This window comes from Anser cygnoides, chromosome 11 (genome assembly GCF_040182565.1).
Source record: "Anser cygnoides isolate HZ-2024a breed goose chromosome 11, Taihu_goose_T2T_genome, whole genome shotgun sequence".
In the NCBI taxonomy this organism is placed as follows: domain Eukaryota; kingdom Metazoa; phylum Chordata; class Aves; order Anseriformes; family Anatidae; genus Anser; species Anser cygnoides.
This window is the reverse complement of record NC_089883.1, coordinates 22,085,882-22,108,656: the sequence shown is the minus strand read 5'-3', so window position 1 is coordinate 22,108,656 and position 22,775 is coordinate 22,085,882. Positions and strand designations below refer to the sequence as shown.

At 35.0% G+C, this 22,775-nt stretch overlaps 2 protein-coding genes across 17 annotated transcripts in view; one reads left to right on the top strand and one right to left on the bottom strand.

Annotated features, from left to right (window-relative positions):
* Positions 1-22,775, bottom strand: part of FGF7 (fibroblast growth factor 7) — a 56,321-nt gene that overhangs the window by 5,724 nt on the left and 27,822 nt on the right. For 4 of the 10 annotated variants that reach the window (XR_010834202.1, XR_010834201.1, XM_067003800.1 and 1 more), the window contains 3 exons: positions 2,784-3,088; positions 1,617-1,760; positions 66-339 (listed from right to left, as the gene is read on the bottom strand). Coding sequence is in view for 8 of the 10 variants with exons in the window: in XM_067003800.1 (XP_066859901.1) it covers positions 66-339; positions 1,617-1,760; positions 2,784-3,088 (723 nt within the window). In the remaining 2 variants the exon portion in view is untranslated. Of the gene's footprint in view, positions 1-65; positions 340-1,616; positions 1,761-2,783; positions 3,089-4,563; positions 4,749-5,090; positions 5,246-5,605; positions 5,629-14,293; positions 22,451-22,775 lie in introns of those variants that run through there. The other 6 variants (XM_048052338.2, XM_048052341.2, XM_048052339.2 and 3 more) reach the window with 6 other exon arrangements.
* FAM227B (family with sequence similarity 227 member B) overlaps positions 5,727-22,775 on the top strand; it is a 124,870-nt gene continuing 107,821 nt past the window's right edge. For 4 of the 7 annotated variants that reach the window (XM_048052347.2, XM_067003802.1, XM_048052351.2 and 1 more), the window contains exons 1-7: positions 8,424-8,867; positions 9,673-9,721; positions 9,907-9,974; positions 10,321-10,351; positions 10,981-11,006; positions 11,690-11,816; positions 14,169-14,300. In XM_048052347.2, coding sequence (XP_047908304.2) covers positions 9,960-9,974; positions 10,321-10,351; positions 10,981-11,006; positions 11,690-11,816; positions 14,169-14,300 — 331 coding nt within the window. In that variant the 5' untranslated portion in view covers positions 8,424-8,867; positions 9,673-9,721; positions 9,907-9,959. Of the gene's footprint in view, positions 5,906-7,132; positions 7,202-7,278; positions 7,383-8,423; positions 8,868-9,672; positions 9,722-9,906; positions 9,975-10,320; positions 10,366-10,903; positions 11,007-11,689; positions 11,817-14,168; positions 14,301-22,775 lie in introns of those variants that run through there. The other 3 variants (XM_048052349.2, XM_067003803.1, XR_001205441.3) reach the window with 3 other exon arrangements.

Genomic DNA, 22,775 nt, shown 5'->3' with positions numbered 1-22,775 from the left:
GATTTACATACACAGGTACTTCATTAAACCATTTCCATAGCAGTAACTACTTATTTATTTATTACCTTGAAGTCGTTCATCAGTTATTATTTTGTTAGTTTGATTCCAGGTACTGTCAATAAATATTATTTTCTTCAGTCCAGTGCTCTCATTCCTGTTGCTTGCGATACATTCACCTAGATTTTTTTCTTCTTTAGGTTCTATTTTTGCTTGCTTAAGAAATGGCTCTCTGGAACAGTCATCGTCATTGTCACAAACAGCTTTCTTACTGTATTTTTGGAGATGGAAAGCAATATCTTTTACTGAAACTGAATTGGGGCCAGGAAAGATAAGCGCTATCTAAATGAAGAAAACAAAGAAATCTCAGTATTACCAAAATCTAGTATGCTAATAGAACACCAGGAATTGTTTCATTGAAGCACCGAAACTTTCCGTTCCCACCCACAAACATTTAAGGAAGTAGAAGAGGAGAGTATCTTTTCAAATATTTTAATATTTTAGAAATATTTTATCTTTTTTTTATCTAAAAGGATAAAGGATGGTATTAAAATAAAGAATAAAAACATTAAAAATCTTTAATTAAATGTCACATCTGTGCCTTTAGTACCAATTCTAATGCTTCTGCACAAAAGTTTTTTCATCAAAGACAATGAATGGTGTCATATCCGAAGAAGCTCAATTTCACATGTTGCTGCAGTATATGGGGCAAGAAGGCCATAAAGAATAGTTTCTACCTTGATTTCATTCACAGATTTTAGATCAGAAGAAATAATCACTTCTTTCCTTCTGTCTATTGTAGGTCCCACAAATACTTTACAACAGAAAGTGATTTGCTTTACTTAATTTTTTTTTCAGTAGCTTCTTGTGGCATTCAGAATTTGTGGCTTGGAAAGCCTGGAATATGAAGTCACTGCAGTCTCTTCTCATTTTTGCCTGCCTTCTCCATTGTTCGTTCTGCTTTTCTTTTTTTTTTTCCATCTCTCTACCTCTGTACCACCTATTCCTTCCTTGATGTCTCATTCCTTGAGGAAAATAACATCTCTTTGAGATACATACACATTTTTCCTTTTCATGTAGTCAAATAATAATGGATTGGATGTGTAAATCTTAAATTTCAGATTAACTTCAATTTAAATTAGCATATAAATCCAAGTTAATATCTCACTTTTTTTCAGGCTCTATGACAACTGTGACAGACAATATTACATTTGGTAGTTTTTTTCTATAAATAACAAATGTTAAAAAATTAAGGAAGTTTTAAGTCTGGCAGATGCTAAGTATGATAAGCAGAACACCCAACTGAATATCTTCATATGTCTGTGTAAAATATTCCTTATAGTATGCAGCAAATCAAATTATCCACTGGACAAATTATCCACCATGGACATAGGAAATCCAAGGTAGTTAGGTGGTGCTACAGTAGTTCCAAGCTTTGGAGGCCAGTCCATAACTATTATACATTTGCAGGCTTTGAGTTGCTCAAAATGGAGGGGACTGGATTAACAGAATAGTGCTTCCCTTCCACGTGAGTGTAATATCAGCTGCAGGAGGAAGTGCATAAGATACCTCTGTATTTCCCCAGCACAAACCCTTGTTATTTATATGGAATTTCTTACTTCATGTCTTTTTTCTTTGTATTCTGGAATGCAAGGGTATTTATAGATTGTAACATCATCAGGTGCCAGGAGCTTAGCATGCACAGCGGTGCTTTTGCCATCTGTTTCATTTGGGTGTTTAATAATGTCAATCTTCAAAGGTAACTATAGTAAGAAAGAAAAATATTTATAATCACATATGTATACACAAAAGTTTATACAAAATCCAGGAGAAATCCTATGGGCATGTAATTAACGTATTTCCTTTAAATAGTTTTACCATGATATTTTTTTAGTCAATTTAGTACTAAACTAGAGACAAGTGACAAGACTCACTTGTTACTTTCTCTCAATTTGTATAAATACCTAAGTACACAATGAATGCAATTTGGAACGCTGCAACAGTAGTGTGGTTAAAAGCCCTAGAAATAGGATCAAATGATAAACAAAATATGGGCTTAAGTTTAGCAATATAATGGCCCTAAATATGAATACTCATCTGTATTAGGTATTCAACCTATCACAAAAACGGCCATTTAATTGAAACACACCTAAAGCCAATAGCTCAAATTTCCATAGTACTTCTAAAGTTCTTCCACAAAGCTTTCAGAGTAGTGTCTTCAAAATGCATTTTAGTTCCTAAATGATTTTGGAAAATGTATCTCTATCACCTTTGATGGTTTCCCCAAATATTGTAACTGAAGACTGTTACGATTATTTATATTTTAAGAGCAGTTATCTGAATTATAACCATGACATTTAGATATGCCTTCTAGCACACATTTTATGTGACATTTATTCTTGCTTATGAACAAATAACACATGTTCACAATACACTGTGTTCTGGCCAGTGTTCTTATAAACTGAAGAATGAAGGTAAAGAAACTTAAAAACTAACTATAAACAGCCATTTGCATGAGAGGCTGAGTGACTTCAGCTTATCTTCTATCTGTTAGGTACATAAACATTTATGGGAAGAGTGGAACATTGTCAGTGCTTGTACATGTAATTCCTCAAAAACAGTAATTTTATCTAACTGTAGCTTGTTCATATATGACCACTACTGTGTTAAAGATTACTGTTCAAAAAGATTGAATCAGAAAAGAAATGGTCAGGGACAGTCTGTTCTCCGTCCCTGGTAACTAAAAGGCACAAGAATATTAAAAAAGATGCGTAAGAAATATTAACCTTCACAGTCGGAATTTCTTTGGTAGGGACAGTTTCAACAGGAACAAAGCATGTATAACAATAAAACATCCTTGAACTATTGCATCGTGGGCATTTCGATCTCCCACTTTTTTTTGCCTTTTCAAGTACTTCCTGTGATGCCAACTGTAATTGTTGAAGTGGGTTATCTCGAAATGATGATGGAGTCTGCGATTCTAGACTTTCCAAACATTCTCTATTTCTTTTTGGTCCTTGAGAGTTTTCTTCATTTAAAAACTTAGATGAATTTAAAGACATGCTTAGCTGAAACAGACGATATGATGTACCTGTTAAATAAAAATCCATTATACTATGCACAAATTTATAGAAAATGATTCTATATGATCCTACTTAACAAAAAAATACTTAAAGGTATTTTCTATAACAGAAAAAAAATAATCATCTGGTTCAGTAATTATAGTACCAAGAACTTCAAACAGATTTCAGGAGAGGATAATGTACACAGCTAGAAAGAACTTGAGCTCCGTGTTCTTAATGTACATACATTCATAATTTTACCCAGATAACTAATTCTATTCACTTAACATGTGCAGGATTATATTTTTGTTCTGTTGGTAGGATCTGTCTAAAAGCTTGTAAAAGCACTGGTTGACAATTGTTACCTGCATGAGCAGTTCCATTACTTATCAGCATGACTACTGACAAGGAATTAAATGTCTACAGGACGGAAAGCCATAAGAGATAAGTTAACTATACAGATTTGGATCTCTATGCTGAAATTTATTGTGCATGGGCAGGCCAACTATCTGAATGAAATCCCTCTTGACAGAGCTTTGTGAGATAAAAGAAGCTTTTCAGGAGCAAGGCTTGAGGCTGAAAATTTTTTTGCAAAAGCAAACACATGGCTTTGGTACTCCATATCCTAGACAGTAAGTGCTGACAGTCTAGATTCATTCTGCAGGTTCATATTGATTTAATAACACTGACAGAATAATTTTTTTTCAGGCTTTCTTCATGACATTGTCTCACCCTTTGAAGCTGGCATAACATTTTCTCTGTGTGCTCTGAATAACTTATCAGAAGCTCGACTGTATACCTGATCCAGGCGGAATCAGTATTTCTGTGTGCAGAGGTTTGTGTTCACAGGCACAGCTTTAGTGAAACCCTTTTGACTACGTTACTCAAGGTCCTCCCTGGTCTTCAAAGCAGTCCACATTCATGACCTTGAGCAGCCTTCAGTAGTTATAAACTGCCTTCTGCGCTTCGTGCTGCACCACTCACAATGAAAGCAGTAATCCCTCATATTTGCTTATGGCTACTTTAGATTGCCTTTTATGTCAGGAATCACACTTGTGAAATGATCTAACAAAACAGTTATGCTTAACAAAAACAAACAATAATTCCTGAGATGTGATCCAAAATGAATTGTTTAGATAAAAATAAATGTAATTTACTTGAAAAACGACAAAATAGCTAACTTCCATTATAAATTTAAATTAACTAATCCCAGAAAAATTAGTTGCTATTTTCTGATAAAATTAAATACTTATGCATGCTTTGGTATCCCCCCTTGCCTCACTGACAAGTTTTAACTTTTGAAAGATCAGGGATGGCCATTCCAATAAACACCAAATCCAATAAGCATACACATTCCTTAGTGCAATTTGCTTTCAAGTATCTCAGAGAAAGCCAAGGGAGAAATATCCACTATGTCTCAGTGATAGCTTGCTGTGCTTCTACTAACATGTGTAATTATCTTCAAGAAGCAAAAAGGCCCTGTAATTTGACAGGCATTCCCTACCTGCAAACCGATTCTTTTCAATAGGATGCCTTACAGAACTGCAGTGTTTAATTATGATGCCCCAAAGCACCTTCATTATTGCTACTGCCAAGAGCTGTGCTGCTGTAATGGCACGGGAAAACCTTTGTTGTCTCAGAATAATAGCTGTTCAGAAAGTTACAGCAGTATACGTACAGCAGACTTCTCTAAAGGAGGAAAAAAAAAAAAGAACAAGACAGCAATGCAGTTTACACCACCTGTAAGATCCAAATTCTGACTGAGACAGAAAGTTGCAAGAATGAAAATAACCACTCCATCTGTAGTTAACCTCCAAAACCCGGGAAATATCACTTGCGGGGGGGCTCCCTCCACATCCCCCTTGCAATTCGGAATTTAACTCTCGCAGGTTTTTTGCCACCGCCTCCCCCGGCCCCGCGGAGCCCGCAAAGGCCTCGGAGGGCGGCCGCGGCCTGGAGCTGCCCCGCGCCGCGCTCCCTCCCCAGTCCCGGGCGGCGAGGCGAGGGCCTCGGCCCCGCGGCGATCCTCACCCGCGCAGGGCCCGGTCCGGCCCCGCTCCGCGCCTCGCCGCTCCCTCCGCTGCGGCCCCGCGCGGCCTCCGCGGCCCCCAGAAGCCCCGGAACGAAAGTGCCCGGCTGCGGCCGCCGCGGGGTGCGGGGACGGAAGGACGTGAGCGGCAGGGCGGTGGCGGGGAGCGGTTGCTAAGGGGCCTTAGCAACGGCACGCGCGGGACGGTGGGCAGCGCAGTCTGACTGACTGGCAGACTGTCTGACTAGCTGTCTGTCTGGCTCACTGACTCCTTCCCACATAACCGTGTCCCCACCGCGGCCTGAAGGCTCGAGGTCTTCGCACACCTCCCTGGCCCTTCAGCAGGCTCCAGCTCAGGGCTTTGCCCCGTTTGTGAGCAGCAGCAGAGCGGGACCATCTTAGCAGCCCAAACACGGAGGTGTCGCTTTTAACGGCCAGGCCTCCTGCCCTGAAAGGGTTCTGCCCCGTTTCTATGTTTTGTGCTAAAAAAACGTGAACAGAAACCACATCCCATTACCTGCAGGGAGGGAATATGCATTTTTCTGCTTGTTTTTATTCCAGGGTTTTGCACCCCCTATGAAATTGACGTCCTCGTTTTAATCGCCTTGAGGCGGTGTCTCCAGGGGAGGCTGTACTGCCCTGTGGGCTCTGGTCGCTCCCTGGCACCGCTGTTTGTGGTGGATGTCGGAAGGTTTTTGGTCCTTTGTTAAATCCAGGAAAGCTAGTTTACTTTGCATTTTTTTACCCTGAACTTTTTTCACCTAGTGTACTTAATTCATACTTGTGGTTGTGTCAAGCGCTGAAGAATTTTGCTGTGGTATTTCTTTTTTGTTGTTTTACATCTTTCTCTAAATGGGACTTGGGACCTTTTCTGTGGAACTCCTTGACCTGATTAAGGATGTTGCTCTACAGTAACATCCAATATTCTGCGTTTAGTAACCGCATTTTTAGGTTGAAATGACTGAACTAAAGCAGTAATTTCGGTATAGAGAATATTTCTTTTGACTCAGTCAAATAAAGTCTGTGATATATTAGTTATAATAGCCTTAGGGGAAAAAAAATAATGTTATAGGCAGATTTTATGCCAAACTTTGATCTCAGTTACAGCTCTAAAACCTCACTGACCTCAGTGGTATTGCATTCAATGGCAGAGGATATCTACCAGAATTCTGTTATTTGTTTTGCTTTGAGTTGATTTGTTTTTCATGCTAGCAGTATGTAATACATTGCAGTAGTAAGAAAAAGTCTACCTTTCACGATGCATGTATTTTTTTCTTCTCATGCTGTGACAACACCTCTTGATGTGCAGTTGTTAATTATGTTGGAATGACAAAATGTTTGACACAAAGACAACTTTTGCAATAGCTTCTAAAATTCTTGCTTGCCAAAATTATTTATAGTAGGTTTTACTAAACGTCCTATTTCCTACTTTGCTTAAATGATTTCTCTGGATGGTTAATCCAGAGAGGAAATTTTTGGTAACAACAGAGCTCATCATTTAAAGACTGGATCTGAAATCTGAATTACTGCTTTGTATTTTATACTGTGCAGTTATGTGCACCTGAAAGCTCTGATATTAACAAAACAAAACCATTCTTCGGAACTGTTGTTACATTGTTTTTATTTCAAGTTCTTAATTTCACAATTTATTAAAAATATATTTGTATATATATATATTTTTTAAACAGGTATTTCTCAAATTTGGTTTCTGCTCAGACATAGTAACAGTGTAAATTTGTGTTTGTGTTTTTAATTGTGCTGAAGCCAGGATATACTAGTCGACTGATTTCAGTAAGACTTCTGCTAATCTGCAGCCCTCACATTGCTTGCAACTCCTGAACAAAAACTGAATATATAAAAACAGCAAGACCAGGTTATGGGGACATTCACTTTTTTGTGTGTGCGTGTCTGTGTGTATGTGCATTTTAGAAATACATAATATCATACATATTTTGTGTGGAGATATTTAGAAGAAAATGGAACTTTTGCTTTTATGATTATTTTTTATGATTACTGAAAAATTGAATATTTTTCACATTTTCAGCATGTTTCTATTAAGAATGTGTGGTGATTCTTCTGTTTATTGCAAGAAATGACCATGAACTTGCTCTATGTAAGCTACAGTGATTGCTTTGACTGTCAATTTTAACTATCTAAAGCTTAAATATGTGCTGATATGTGTTATCTTAGTTTTTTTTAAGGCATTCTGGTAAGGACAATTCTTACCGTATGTCAGTAGAAAAACGCAAAAGCCTCCTTTGACTTTTGAAGAATTCTTACAGTCTCAAGGTTTGGTGAGTCTGAGTGCTTATTATTTTAACTACCCATGTGTATGGTGAAGTGAATGTGCAGGAGTGGGGTCGTGAGCAAAGCCATGTGAATATAAATACTGAGAATTGAGTTAGAACATAGATTGTATTTCCTAGACCCTCAGGCACTGGAAACTAAGAGGTCTGTAGAAATGGCAAATCTTCAACAGAGCAACCTTTCTGTTGTTAACTTTCCTTTTTCTCATAGGTAAACCATGGAGAAAGTTTTTGTCTGCTGTATAGAAGTTTTGTACTGTTGGAATCATGCTTGAGTGATGACACTGACCCAAGCTTTGTTTAAAATATTTGATTGGTCCACAGCATTACTAACATAACACAAAGTCCTGAGCCCTGAGGCAAAACATTCTGATGAGTATGACAAGGGGAATAGCTAGTTTTGTTTTTTAATGAGCTTTCTTTGTTTTCTTGTACTGATAAGACTGTTAGGAAATCTTTCAATATGACTTTATATTTTGTTAAAGAATTTAATATAATGTGGGTATCAGTGATTCTTCCAAATTACAGTATTTTTGGAGGAAACAGAAAATTCCTTTTGACCTACCTACATTATTTGCAAATCAAAGCCTCACTCAAAGCCTTTAACTACAGAACTATGAGAAAAATTGATCTTCTGCATCGAACCAAAACTTTTTCTCTTACAGAAACAATGACACAATAATGTGTAAAAAATATTTTGACAGGTGGAACATTTCATTATAAGAATTTAATTTTTATTTAAAAGACATGTTTTTAAGAAGAGCAATCTTACGTTAAAAAAATGGAAACATTTTAATTCGGGATAACATCAAAACAAAATATGATTAAATTTTAATTTTCTAACTGGTTTTACTTACCTTTTCCCTTTTTACAGTAAAATGAACACATGTATTAACAGTTTGCTTTCCATTTGATTTGGGGGTGGTAGTGGTGCATAATTTGTCTTGCTGTCCTACTATTATGGTAGAACATATCATTGTCTTTCAGCTGTATTAGAGGTTTTAAAAACAGATTGATTACTCTGCATTAACACTTCCTAAGTTATTTCAGGAAAGTAACCAAGTTGATGATTAACTTCAAATGACTACTATTGGTTTCAACAATTTGTTCAAATATTTAAGCTACTAGTTTAAATTCTTTGCTAGACCAAGGAGCAGAATTTCTTCTTATTATTCCAAGGCTGTTCTCAACAGATGGAAGGCATTACTGTCCCTTCAGAGAACTTAAATTGCACATGATTTTATTTGTCTGTTTAGAAACATAACAACCCTTTTTTCCTTCAGTTATCTCATTTTCTAACTCAAAGTTATAGTCTTTTTAATTACTCTGTGTATGCTCTAATGGGCCTCCCTGGCCTATTTCTGTTTTTCTCTCTTTTTGAGATGATATAATCACCTCTGGATGCAGAACATGGGACAGGAGGAAATTGCAGTCTATGTTAATAACGTTGCCAAAATTAGAAGTTCTTACAAGGTATACATAAAATGCATTTATGCCAGTATTACAACTCTTTATCCAAAATAATTTTCACAGGTTATCTGATTTAATCTTTTCATTTGTATTATATTCAAAAATAACTATTTTTACTATGTACTGATTACAGAAGAGCTGGCCAAGGTGCGTCTCTCTGGATGAGCCTCATTCTTTGGTGGATAAGTTACAAAAAGACTGTTCCTTCAATGCTCTATCTAAGTCTCTGTATGAACATGTTCTGTTGAACATCAGTTCACTCTCAGATTTGGAGAACAGAATAAACTCATGCATCACTGAACTAAAGAAACATGCTGAAAAAATATGTTCATTACAATGTGGACCAGCATATCTAGAGGAACAGCTTATTGACCTTGAACAAAGTAACAGTCATTTTATATTTTTCAAATAGCAGCTATAATTAGAAAATGAGGAAAAAAAATCCTAATCCCTTTAAAAGGCCTATGTAACTGGTGATTTCTGCCTACTTCTTGGAAACAGCTTGGAGTAATAGCCAAAGAAATTAAGACTGCATATGTAGATATAAATTGTAGATTAACAGCTTGCTAAATTCTAGAAATTTAAGTAAAATAAAATGTGCACATTAGAAATTTTCTAGGTACTACTTAAATGAAAGGCATTTTTCCAGATCATTGTTTTCAGCTTTTCCTCAGTTTGTAAGTGTGAAGTGTCAAATCTGTAATTAAAAAAAATCTAATAAGCTAAAGTCCCAGTTCTGCCTAGATCTTATGAACATTTTGTTTCATGCCTAACCAAAGTGACTATAAAAACATGTTGTTCTCCACAGATGTTGGTGTTATAAAGAAAATATGAGACATATAGAAAGATAAAAACAGGTATTTTTAAGCTTTCCAATTATTCCAGTGATGCAGTGGGATGATACAGTGTGTTAAGTTTTATGCATGTACACATTTAGATGTAGATCCAGATATATGAAAAGTCTTTGCCAGATTAAATTTTAATCCATAAAGTCATCAATCCAGACCCTATTACTAGCTAAAACTTGCTATTTTTTTTAAAGAGATTACTTCTGAGCAAACTGATGCAGAAAAACTACTGATTCAGACAAGTGAGATGCAGAAAGTAAAGGTATATTCTTTATATTTAATTCTATTTATGGGTTAGATGAGAAAGACAAAATTTACAAATCTTTTCCTTGGATCCTGAAGTGAGATTACACTTATCTCTGTATGCTTGTGGGAAAAACAAAACAAAACAACAACAACAACAAGAAAAAACTTGAAAAATGTTTTTTCTTTGTTATCTCCAAGGATATTTTGTAATATATGTGTCACAAACTTTCAGTTTTAAACCATTGCTCCTAATCTGAAGTAAATTCGCATTTCATTGTATGAATTGTCTTAGCTGAAAATATTATTTATATAATTCTGTGAAATATCATTAATTTTGAATTATGAATTTAAACATTTTTCAGGTTGCCAAATACATTGTTGAAGAATCAAAAGGTATAAATGTAGAGGTGAGCTTTATTACATTAATTATATTTTTAAAACTACATAGCATTTTGTCTTATGAATATTCTTCAAACTGGAAATCAAAGAAATACCTCTGATACCAAACAAAGGGAAAGAAAACTTTTGAGATTCACTCATTCAGAATTCAGTATCAATTTTTCTAGACTATATGACTTTAGATATATTGCATAATGGAAATTCCACATAGTATAAATATGGCGATTAATATTATTCATTTGACATATTACAGTCACATCTTTGGAGACTAGTGTCTGTGACTTTCCAGTGTGCTAGGTGAGGGACTTGAAGGAGAACAAGTGTGTCTCTTGATTGTTTGGAATGTCTCAACCCTGGTAGGTCTTGGTTGTTGGTTGAACTCTGGGCATAATCAGGCATAAATGAGTTCTTATATTTGAATGTGCCTCCCATCATAGGGTGAATAAACATGAGCTTCAGTAATCTCTTGCATCAGTATATTAGCACACAACAATATCTGAATTTACTCTGATGTCTTCTCTCCTGATTTGTTTTTTCCCTTTGAAGCCTAACCAAGAAGATCAAGACCACTTTTTTGATAGAATTGCAGAAAACTTTGTGGTGCTTTTTCTTCTTGTTCCCAGGGAGTCTGAAGATACCTTTTTTTCAGGTAAATGAACACTTAGGTAGTATTTTCAATGATATATATATAGATACTGTATTCGTGCTCATAAAACTATTAACACATCACATAAACGAATTTACATATAATCAGTTTGGCAGCATTTGGTACAAAATAGAACTGGAGATACATGCATGTAAGTAGAAGAGAGGAAACAATCAGAAATATTGAGGAAAAGCTAGAAATTATCACTTCTGTATCAAAAGTCAAATTTTGGCTCACATAATGTATGAATAATACAACAATATTAAAAGATGAGATATTTCCAATGTTCTTGTTTTTCGTTAACTATTGTGATTAGCTAAATATTAACAAATTAATATACTTAATATGTTATTAATATAATGCTTTATTCTGCATCCTAATTTTAGCCCTAAGCAACTCATTCAAAGTACATAATTTGTTTAAATCATTCTTGTCTAGCTCAGTCTTAACTGGGGACTTTGACTTATACATTGGCTAAGCAAATTATTGAGAAATGCATTCCCTTACTGATGATACAGTTGCCTAAAGTTTCACAGAAGTAATAAAAAGTTGTACTATTTTTTTTAGCAGAATGGCTTTGCAATTACTACACTTCACTTTAATATTTTTACATTAACTTAAAAAAATGTAATATGAAAGCTCTTCTTGTCACCTGGGTAGATACAATGTTATTCTTATTTTGGTAGGTGTATCCTGACTGTTTGTCACAAGTCATCTATGTCACGTTCTGCGAAGTGTTTCCTGAATCCATTGAAAGTTTTGATGATCATTTTAAGGATGGATTGGTAGACTTAATCTTTCAGTGGATATCAGGTACTGGTAGTTGGTTTTTTATTTTTTTTGGTTGGTTTTAATTTTTTATGAGACATATTTTGTCCAGGCCACCAGATGTACATTTCAGTGAGAATCTAACGCTTTTTTCCCTAGTAATGATATACATATATAGAAAATTCAGTACTGGGAATACTATTGTCAAAGCTGCCAGTCTGTGCTCAGGTGATAATGTTGATAATAGCACTGATAACAATATCTTATTTTTGATTATTGGTATATAAATATATATAAATATGAATAAACAGTGTAAAACAGTAGCCTGGAAAGAAGACAAAGAATCTGAGCTGGCTATCCATGGCATTATTTCTCTTTCTAGTTTAAGAAAAAAAAACTGGATCTGACATTTCAAAGTGTTTTTGGCAAAACCATGTCAAACAAAGTACGTAACCTACTTTAAACTATGCTGTATAAGTGTCTTGGCAAAGCTGTTTAGTATTCTGTTGTCTGAATGCAGCTGATACTGTGGAAGCATACTACATTCTAATTATTTATTTGCATAGCGAGATAAGCTGGACTGGACCTTCCAGTGTTCAATAATGAGGAAGTCTTGCTGAGAATGTGAGACGTTTCATAGAACCTGCTTGTCTTTCTCTCTCTCTATCATGATACAAACTACCTACACTTTTGGAAATGTTCCTGTATAAGATGATTGAGAATTAAATATTTTCCCCATTAAATGAAGCTATTTCAAGGGCAAAGTCAAATCTGAAAGTCCAGCCCCCCTTATTCGTGTTGTATTAGAACTATATGAGCTCTGATGTCTCTGTCTTTCAAAGCTTGTGTGTCTCAAAGTTTGAGTGGATAGGAGTTGATAATCTCTTTAGAGCTGGTGATTATCAGGATGATGCTGAAAAGAAAGTACTCTATTTTTAAGATTATATATAGTCTGTAATCCAGCCCAGTGATTGCTTTACTGCAGTGACTCTGTTCCGGAATAGCTCTTTTTAACTGTAAAAGTGCTTAACTATTGCAGAATTATCCAGCAAGGATATAATCGTATCTGGAGACATAGCTTATAATTGAACTGATGAATGCAGATTTAATTTCACTGCTTTCTTTATGATATCCTGTAGGAGAAATATTTTGGAAGAAGCTATGGTAAGCACATAAATGCAGTCAGGATACAAGTCTTAAAAAGTCAAGCCCTAAGAAAAACTGTACTAATTACCAGAAAAGCTGCTGAACATAGTGATCATAGATATATATATATTTTTAGTTAAACAGAAGACTAGGAGATCATTCCTTGATCTCCCTATAGAAAAAACTGTCAGTTTGTATAAGTATTCTTACAGTGCTCTGACTGTACCTATACTAGAAGCTTCTCTTGCGATAGTATTGTGATTAAATATCTGTATTTACTGTCTTAACAGTAAGAGTTTATGATTCTTAGATTGTGTACGTTACTTAATATCCATTCCAAAACTTAGATTTAGAGCAGATTTCTATCTTCAGTGCTCATTTATTCAGGTTTCATAACAATGTGGAATTCATTATCTTGCATGTTGAAGCTGATTGACAAATGCAATAGAAATATGTTTTTGAAGTAGACACAAAATACAAAAATATTTTCTCAGAACCTTTCTCTATGTCAGTCACTGTTTCTTGGGCAGAATTTTCTTTTTAGTTACAGACAGAGAAAATTATATATAGAAAAAAATACCCTGAAAAATCTAATTTAGGGAAGGTTTATATATTTCAAGGTTATGTGCACCAAACCTCAAGTGGGCCTTTAACTTGGAAGAGCTGGATAAACCCACAGTAGAGTCTGTAATGTGTAACCACTATAAAGAGATAATGGACAGAATTAACCAAAATTTAGTCAGACTGAAAAAAAAAAAAAACCAACAACAAAAAACAACAACAACAACAACAAAACCCTTGCTATGGCAGAGATTCTGTATCTGCATGAAATTTATAGTGTGGGAGCTGTGCAAAATTCTACTGGAATGAATTCTGAAAACCACCGAGTAAAGTAAATTATGTATTGCTGCCAAAGTAATTCACAACCTCACCAAAAAATATGCAAATGTATTAAATTACTGAAATTGGAAAAACCACAAAATACGGATATTTGTTCATGTGCAAAACCAAGCAGAAGTAGAAAGGAGATAGCAAAATCTGTCCATAAAAATGCTGGTTTACTTTAAATATATGACTATATTTCAGTTAAATAGGCATGGCTCCTAAGCTTAAGGTTGAGCATGGGCATAAAAATTTGAACATTGGAGTCAGGAAAGAAATAAAATAATTTTAATTTAATTTGGAAAGATTCATAGGGTAATTTTCAAAAATAACACCAACATTTTTCTAAATTTAATTTTTGTTTTCCAGGTCTGAAACCAAGGAAATGTGTATGGGAGAAATGGAATCTTGAGAGCTTTAAGGCTACCACAGTAAATCCTAATAGTGAAGGTGCTACTGCTAACATACAGGCTCGTGGATCTGCCAGTTCCGCAGCAGCCTGTAAGTCTTGTAAACATTTTTTATCTCATAATGCATGTTACTTTGTGAATATTGGAATGTAACTTATAGTAGATTGCAAAATCTAATTGTCAACATAAATTACTAGTAATAATTTCATTTTATTTTGCACAGAATCAAAATGTCGTAGAGATTTATGATAAATTGTGGATCAACTCTAAGCATATATCCTCCCGTATACTGACACTTGTATTTTATTGTAAACAATTTTACAAGGTATTTAAAGAAGCTGCTGATGCTAAGACTCATCTAGTAAAATCTGATGGTTTCAATTGGTCACGTCCTCTACTACTAATGACTTTTGCTTTTTTTCCTATTCCTTTCTCTGGCTGCTGGCTCTCACTTTCTTTGTCTTCCCCTTTGTCTTCCCCTTTGTCTTCCCCTTTGTCTTCCCCTTTGTCTTCCCCTTTGTCTTCCCCTTTGTCTTCCCCTTTGTCTTCCCCTTTGTCTTCCCCTTTGTCTTCCCCTTTGTCTTCCCCTTTGTCTTCCCCTTTGTCTTCCCCTTTGTCTTCCCCTTTGTCTTCCCCTTTGTCTTCCCCTTTGTCTTCCCCTTTGTCTTCCCCTTTGTCTTCCCCTTTGTCTTCCCTGTCCTGGTGGACCAGATCTTTGGCTGTATTATTCTTTGATATTAGACTGCTGTTTTTTCTCACTACTTCTGTATTAACATCTTATCTCAAGCTTTTTGTGCTGATGCTTCTAGCTTGCTCCCTTTTGGAACGTGTGATCCGACGCTTTATTTCTTCAAGCTGGCTAGATTCTTCTATCATATTCCCCATGTCTAAAGTTTCTATTTTCCTTCTGGCAGCTACAGCCATTGTTTTAGGCTACCAGTCTTCTCTTGCTACTTTTAGTCTTCCTTCTGCCCCAACTTTTCCCATCTTTGCCTTTTTTTTCCCCCTCCTTTTTTTCATGGGCTTATCCTAATTCTGGATTTAGATCACTATCCAATCACCAAGGTAAGGAAACCTTATTTTTGTTGCAAAATAATTCAGATGAAAACTCATAAATTTGCATCAAAGGTATCATTTAAGGCAGTGAAGTCTGAGATTCCTTGGTTTTGCATTTTCTAGTGTATAATTGGCTATATAAAATAGAAATATTCATAGCCAGTCTTAAAGTTAAGCTGAAGAATGGTTTTAGGAATTCTTTAGTGATGGAATCTACCTGAATGGGCTAAGATATCTCTGTGCAATTTTTTTCCTGCTCCCCAGCCTCTATCATTTTCAATGATATTACACTGACAAGTTTTCTTTAAAGTTATACTAAACATTTAAGAAAAGGTAGTGGTTTGTACTCATTAACGTTTAGGAGAGAAAGTTTGGAACGTGCTGTACTCAGGAAACCTTGAATTAGTGAAATTCTGTGGACATGTAAGAGACAGGGAAGTGTTCTAGTGTGTGCCATCATTCCCACAAAGCTTTCTCTTGTAATGTAGATGTAAGAGAACGGTGTGGATTTTTCCTAGTGAAGTGGACTATCTAAGCAACAAGGAGAGTTGCTTGAGAACTATCTGAAGGATTTGGCCTGTACAAATTACAGCTTTGTAGAATCTTTGTATGGATTGGCTACATACACCTGTGGCTTAATAAAGTGAACAATTTCACTTTCATTTATATATTGTCTGTTAGCTTTCCTGAATCATTTTCCTTTTTTACTTTAGTAGTTCTTCTCAAGTACAATCGGGAAAAAATAAAACAAAAACTGCTGTTTCTTTTAAATTGAAAGTCTGTGTTACTTTCATCAAGTTGCGGTCTTGAAAGGAAATTCTTGTTTACCAAATCCATTTCTGGTGTGTTGCTCCATTTGCAGTACAGTTTTTAGAAACAGAAATGTATCTATGTTGTTGAAGACAATTGTCAGAGAAACATTTGGGTATAAAATACAATATGCTTTTACAAAACCTAAAACCAGTGGAAACATCTGCATGACTTATAAATTCCAATGGTTTTGTTCTGGTATAATCATATTTCCTTTGCCCTTTGAACCTTATAGTACTTTGCTAGTATATGAAAACAACAATATGAAACTGAGTAGAAAGTGATTATTTGTGGAGCAGGTTCAATAAATCACCTCAGCTGTTGATTATAATAATACTTCTAGCCTGAGGTTGTTTTAATGGCAATAATTTTTGAAGTCACTGAAGCTATTGTGGTGTTAATGCTTCTCTCCAAAAGAAGATAGAATGACTTGTTTTTTCCTATGAAAATAAAATAAAAGGGAGCAGCCTTACTATTTTAGCTCTTCCTATTAATATCCTGTTCTGTGCTCTACCACATTGCTTTAGGCTTGCAGGACGCTCTCACTTTTGTTTAATAATCTCTTGTTCTCACGACTGCTGAGAAGCTTCTTGCTTTCCCAGATCCTCTCTGTTGCCTAATTTCCAGTGAGATCAACAGGAATTGGTTGTATAGGCAAGTTAGCTATCTTACACAAGAATTTAGCATCTTACACAAGAATTGAGTGTCTGTGGTTTCCACATTCTCTTTCCTCTGGAGGTTGCATGTAGTGTTCCTGTACTGTGCAATACACATATTACTATGTTCCTGTACTATGCATACACAGCAACTCATTTAGACGTAACAAGCTAGCCTTGTTAGCTAGCGTGAAAACAGACAACAATCTGGCTGTGACAGAATGGTGTCCTGTACGGTGACAGAAATGTGAGTCTGGGTCATCCAGCAACATCCTCTTTGCTGACTAGAGCCCTGTTGAGATTATTATGGCGATGTAAAACTAGTGTGGCCATATTTTTTAATGTATTAGCAGCACATATCAGACTCGTACCTCTTTTTCTTATGTAGGGAATAGGACATCGAGAGTGACTTGCTTAAAGTTATATGAGAAATCTGTAGCAGAACCAAGTTTCAAAGGCTGGTAGATGAATCATAACTCAGCAGCCACTAGCCAGTGACTTGCTTTATGTGCATCAAAACTGGTGCTGTCCAAGGTAATAGTAAATGGTGTTTATGCGTAGACAACCTGTTGTAACTGTGAAGGGAGTCTGTCCTGAGTTCTGACTAAATCTATAGCATGTAACATTATTATTAAAAAAAAAAAAAGCAACATGTTTATAGTGGGAATGTGGACATGAAGATAATACTGAATTAGGCAGAACAGGGAGGGTGATCCTTGCCCTGGAGTACTGCATCCAGTTCTGAGCTCCCTAGGACAAGGGAGACGTGGACCAAAGAGAGACAATGACAGGTCACATAGATGATAAAGGGACTGGAGCATCTTATATGAGGAAAGGATGAGAGAACTGGCACTCTTCAGCCTGGAGAAGACAAGGCTTCTGGAGGATTTTATCAATATTTATAAAAACCTGAAGGGAGTGTGCAAAGAAGCTGGCTCCAGGCTCTTTAATGGTGCCCGGTGTCAGGCAGTGGGCACAAACTGAAACACGGGATGTTCTGCCTGAACATCAGGAAGCGCTTCCTTATTGTGTAGGTGACAGAGCAATGGAGCTCTCCTTGGGGTCTCCCTCCCTGGAGATCTTCAAAAGCCCTGTGGACATGGTTGTGGGCAACCTGCTGTAGTGGGGGCATTGGGCCAGATGACCTCCAGAGGTGCCTTCCACCATGCCTCAACCATTCTGTGATTTTGTGTTGGACTTCAGTCTGAAAACACTGTAAACTTTATGTGACAAGCATATGCATCTTCATTCAAAGTAATCTTCTTTTCTGGTTACTGCTGAAGGAACATTATTCTCATCAGGAAGTAATTTCCTCTGAGTTGAGTTCTTCTTTTCCTCTCTGTGTTATGAGTCAAACTTGTCAAGCGCTGGGCCTCTTAGTAAAAGCATTTCCTAACAAAACAAACCAATATTGGTAAACTAGGATCTGCCTTCTAAACAGAATTGAAGGAAATAGTCTTCTTTATTTAGGTCTGGAAAGTAAGCAGTTACAGAATTTCACTGTCTGGAATGAGATTTACAAGTTAGTTTTCCTTAGCCAGGTATTGCAAAGCTATTTACAGAGCTCAAGTTTTAATACATGGTAGCTTTAATGCTTGATTTTTTGACAATTTTTATAATTAAATTCTGCAACTGTATTTTATGTAAGACTGTTAATTTAAATGTACACTGCTAAAAAGCTTTTTCAGAAATTTTACTATCTGTATATCATTAAAGTTAATAGAACGTCATGTTAAAATATTTTCCCTTCTGAGTTTCTGGTTAAAGACAGTCCTAATCTTCTGCTAACAGCACAGAGAAATTAATTCTTTTCTCCTAATAAGTTCAGCTTCTTTCCTGTTTTAAATAAAAACTTAAATAACTGTTAACCTTTTAAAACTCATCTAGTGATGTAAACAGTTGAATTTTTGGTTCTTGTTATTAAATGTTAATATAAAAAGTATAATAGTTATGTATGAGTATGTATCTCTACTCTGATGAGGAGAGTTTCCCTGATTTTGTGAGAATCAACTAACCTGTCACTTTCATTTTCTACATATGTTAAACGTTATGAAATTTGTATGTTTTTTAAAAAAATGTTGAGGAGTTAAATTACATAGTCTTATGAAATGTTTAGACCACTCAAATACTGGTTGTTGAGTGTGAGATGCTGTTGTTCTCTTATTACTTTATTGATTTAATGTGAACTTAAATTTTGCTCCACCTTATTTATAAAGAGAATGCCTCTTTTCTTCAGAAAGTCATTTAAAATGTAGGCAAGTGTATTTCAGTTATTACCAACTTCATTAATCATTTAGTAGTCTGATTGTTGCAGATGACATGCATGATGTTGGTTTAAAGTACAGAAAAGTACAGATACAGAAAACTAAATGTGAGACTGTATTGTACCATATCACATCTTTTACAGGTCATGGAAATTGTCCAATTGTCGTTATCTCTTGTTTTATGGAATGTATTTACATCGCTTTGCATACCTATAAAGGTATACAAATTATTCTAGATCTACTACAAGGCAAATGTGTAATTATCTTCCTAACATAGAAAACATGTTTTATGTAGTTGCTCAAATAGGTTGAATTGTTGAATTCTATATGGCTATTTTAAGAAAAATAACTTTCATCTAGAATCATGGGCTTATTTGGGTTGGAAGGATGAGAGAGGTCGCTTTGGTCAATCTACTGCTCAAAGCGGGGCCCACACTGAATTCAGACCAATTTGCTTAATCTTTATCCAGTCAGGTCTTGAAAGCCTCCAAGGATAGAGATTCTGCGGTCTTCTGTAAGATTCCCCAAGTGAGATTAGCTCATTTCTGTGTCGCAGAGTATTTATCAACACTAATACAAAAGATAAGAAATAAGAAAAACCTTGTTAATTAAAATTCAGAGCCTGTGTAATGGAACAGTTTCTGGGAAATGTGAATAGTTGTTGAAGGTAGCTAAATAGAATGGCTGTTTAAACCACAGGAGTTCATATTTCAGTTCTGAAACACAGTCTATTTATACTTTGTAATATCTGTGGTAAACAAACAAACAAACAAGCTAGATTAAAACCAAGGTATCTGTAGCAATAACAAAGAAATTACAGTGTACAATGGTTTTTGTATACCATTTTCTTTGGGTTTTCTTGAACTTTTAGTGTTATAAAGGTTAATACCAAATCATATCCCCAAAGGTATATCTGTTTCTTTTCATATGAATCATTTTACCTCCCATATGGTATATTGTGTGATGGAAGTTGAGACTGGATCGTAGTATAATGGATATGAAAGGCTTTTATGGGGATTTCTGACATCTATTTGAATAATACTTGTTAAACTCTAGTAGAATCTCTCCTTTGTTTTATTCATCCTTATCTTTTAATAGTTTGCTACTGTTGGTCATCACTATGAACATGCTCTCTTTTTAGCACTAGACCCTTTTTTATGGAGGCAGCTGAAAATTTATTTGCTTCTAGAAGAGATTTTCTAAGTTAAAAGTACTCTGAAAATTGATCGAGATGATCTGATCCAGCTTTTCTGTTCACCTTTTCCATGAGATACTGGAATAAAACAAACAAGGATATGTCCTAACCTTTAAGACTGTTCAAAAGTTGAAAGAAATTTCTTAGTTTCTTTGATAGCACAGTCTTGTGTTCAGTGAACAAGTAATAGATAAACTGGCAAAAGCATAGTGAAGCTTTACAGATGTAGCTGTGTTGACAATTTTTTCTGCTCAGACTAGTTTATATCTACACTTTGATGTTTGATATTAGCAAGTCAAAAATCGCAAATAATTTCCAAATCATGGTATCTGTTAAACAAGTACTTGTTTAAAAGTACATATTTGTTAAAGAGAATTGTTGCAGACAGTTTTGCTTGAGTGCAGTTACAAAGAAAGTGACTTGATATGTAGAAAAAAAAATGGTTGGCTCTTGTCACTTGTAATGAAAAGTAGAGCATATAAATCCATTGGTAATTGACTTGACTCCATCCCAAATTTGTAGTGATCATCCATAAGCTGTTTTAGCTAAGTTTTGGTGATCTTTAAGCAGAAATTGCAATACCAAGAAAACTTGTAGGCAAACAGAACAGGATGAAACGATATAACTCTTTAGTCATGTAGGGCTTAGCTGAACACTTTAATAGCTAGAAAAGTAAAATGTCTCTTCTTCATCAGGTCACATGGATCTTGGCTGAAGGTTCAGATCAGTTATACAGGCTCTTAACATAGTTCTGTACTCGTGAGTATAGGTTCCACCATTTGAGGATTTATTCAGTACCTGTTGCAACTATCTTTTACCTAGTATAACTCTGAGCTTGCTATTAAATTCAGTTAGCATGAGCATGTGGCGAAGATTTTTTACGTTTTTGCATTGTTTCTTTTGAGATGTCCATTGTGCGATTTGCTGCAGGCTGTCATTTTTGTCTGCCATCCAATGTATGTTGGCAAGAGGGTTGTGTACTAGACTTTGTGTCTGGTCACAGAAAAAAATTCATGCATCTCAGCCAGACCATTTTGTTATTCCTTTAGAATTAAAAGCATATGAAACAGATGCAGCTTAATAAGTTTTTGTTTCTTTTTTATAAATAACATTTAAATAACTTAAAACAATAAAGTTCAAATACAACTTAAAATAAAGTTTAATGCTGTAACAACAGAAAAAGCATGTATAAGGATGAAAACAAAACAAAAACAAAAACAAAACATTAAAAGCTGTATGCCCTAACAAAAATTATACAAACGATAGGATATGTTACATAAAATACCCTAATATGTCTGAATTTTTGCTTCATCGTTATATAAAATGTTACTTTGTGAAAAGTGAGATGAAGTACATTATTTATTCCTATTCTTATTTTACATACACTATTTTGAAACATCTTTTAGAGCAGCATTAAGTATTTGTTTCATTAATAGATAGGAACATTTTGTAGTAGAGTAAACTTTTTTTTTTCCCAAACTAACTCTTTTATCTGAATACAACAATAGACATTTACAGGATTATATATTTTTCTGATCATATAGTTTATGTATAGGATATCAGTTTCTTGGGGGAAGTATTTAAAATACTGCTCAGCCTTCACACTTACTATTGACTTGATAATCTGACAGCTCATTCCAGCAGCCTTAAAGTCTGACATATTTTACACAACATTATCATCTGCTTATTATTATTATAGCAGCCATATTTAAGAAGCAGATAGTTTTTTTTAATTATTTTATTTTTTTTAAATAAAATATTATCAGATAATCAAGTCATGACTTATTCTTCAGGGTAAATTAATTTAAGAAACTACCCAGTTAAAATGACTAAGATAATGATTGTACAACTCTTTAGAATTCTTTACAGCTTTTAGTTAGCAAATCTGGTTTTGTGTATATTTTCAAATCTTTTTCCATGTAGTCTCTTAAAAATAAACATAAATGCGCAAGTCCAGCTTGTTCAGTTTCTCAGTAGTATTCCAGCCTCTCTTGATACCTTGTCAAATAGTCTTCTTTAAAAATAAACTTCCTGCTGGAACTAGTTCTTTATAGATCATGTTTGATTAGGATATTGCCAGAGGAAGAAAGTGGGATGCTCTGTGTTCTTTCTTTGTTTTTTTACCTTTCATAGGAACACCTTTGTGGTTTAGTGTAACAAACATCTCTTTTCCTTTGTGTGTCCATTTTGCAGAAGCATATGTATTATAATGGTTTTCTTCAATTAGTTCTATGAAGTTGCAATCCTCATTGCATACTTTCTGTTGAGAGCAAATAATTTAGAGTAAAATAAGTACACGTGTTTCTTAAAAAGAATCATACAATAATTAGATTGGGGAACATGGGAGAAGAATATGCATCATACAATCCACATATTAGTATTATTACCATATATTAATTGAATAAGAATGCTAATTAAATAATAATATTAGTAGTAATATTAGTTACTTAAGTAACTTTGGAAAATGTTACTTTTACTTCAGTATAAGTAACTTTGGCTTTGGAAATCTGAGCATTGGATACTATAGCTTTGTATATTCCCCATTAATATTTCACATTTTTAAAAAGTATACAAACTCTGATCAC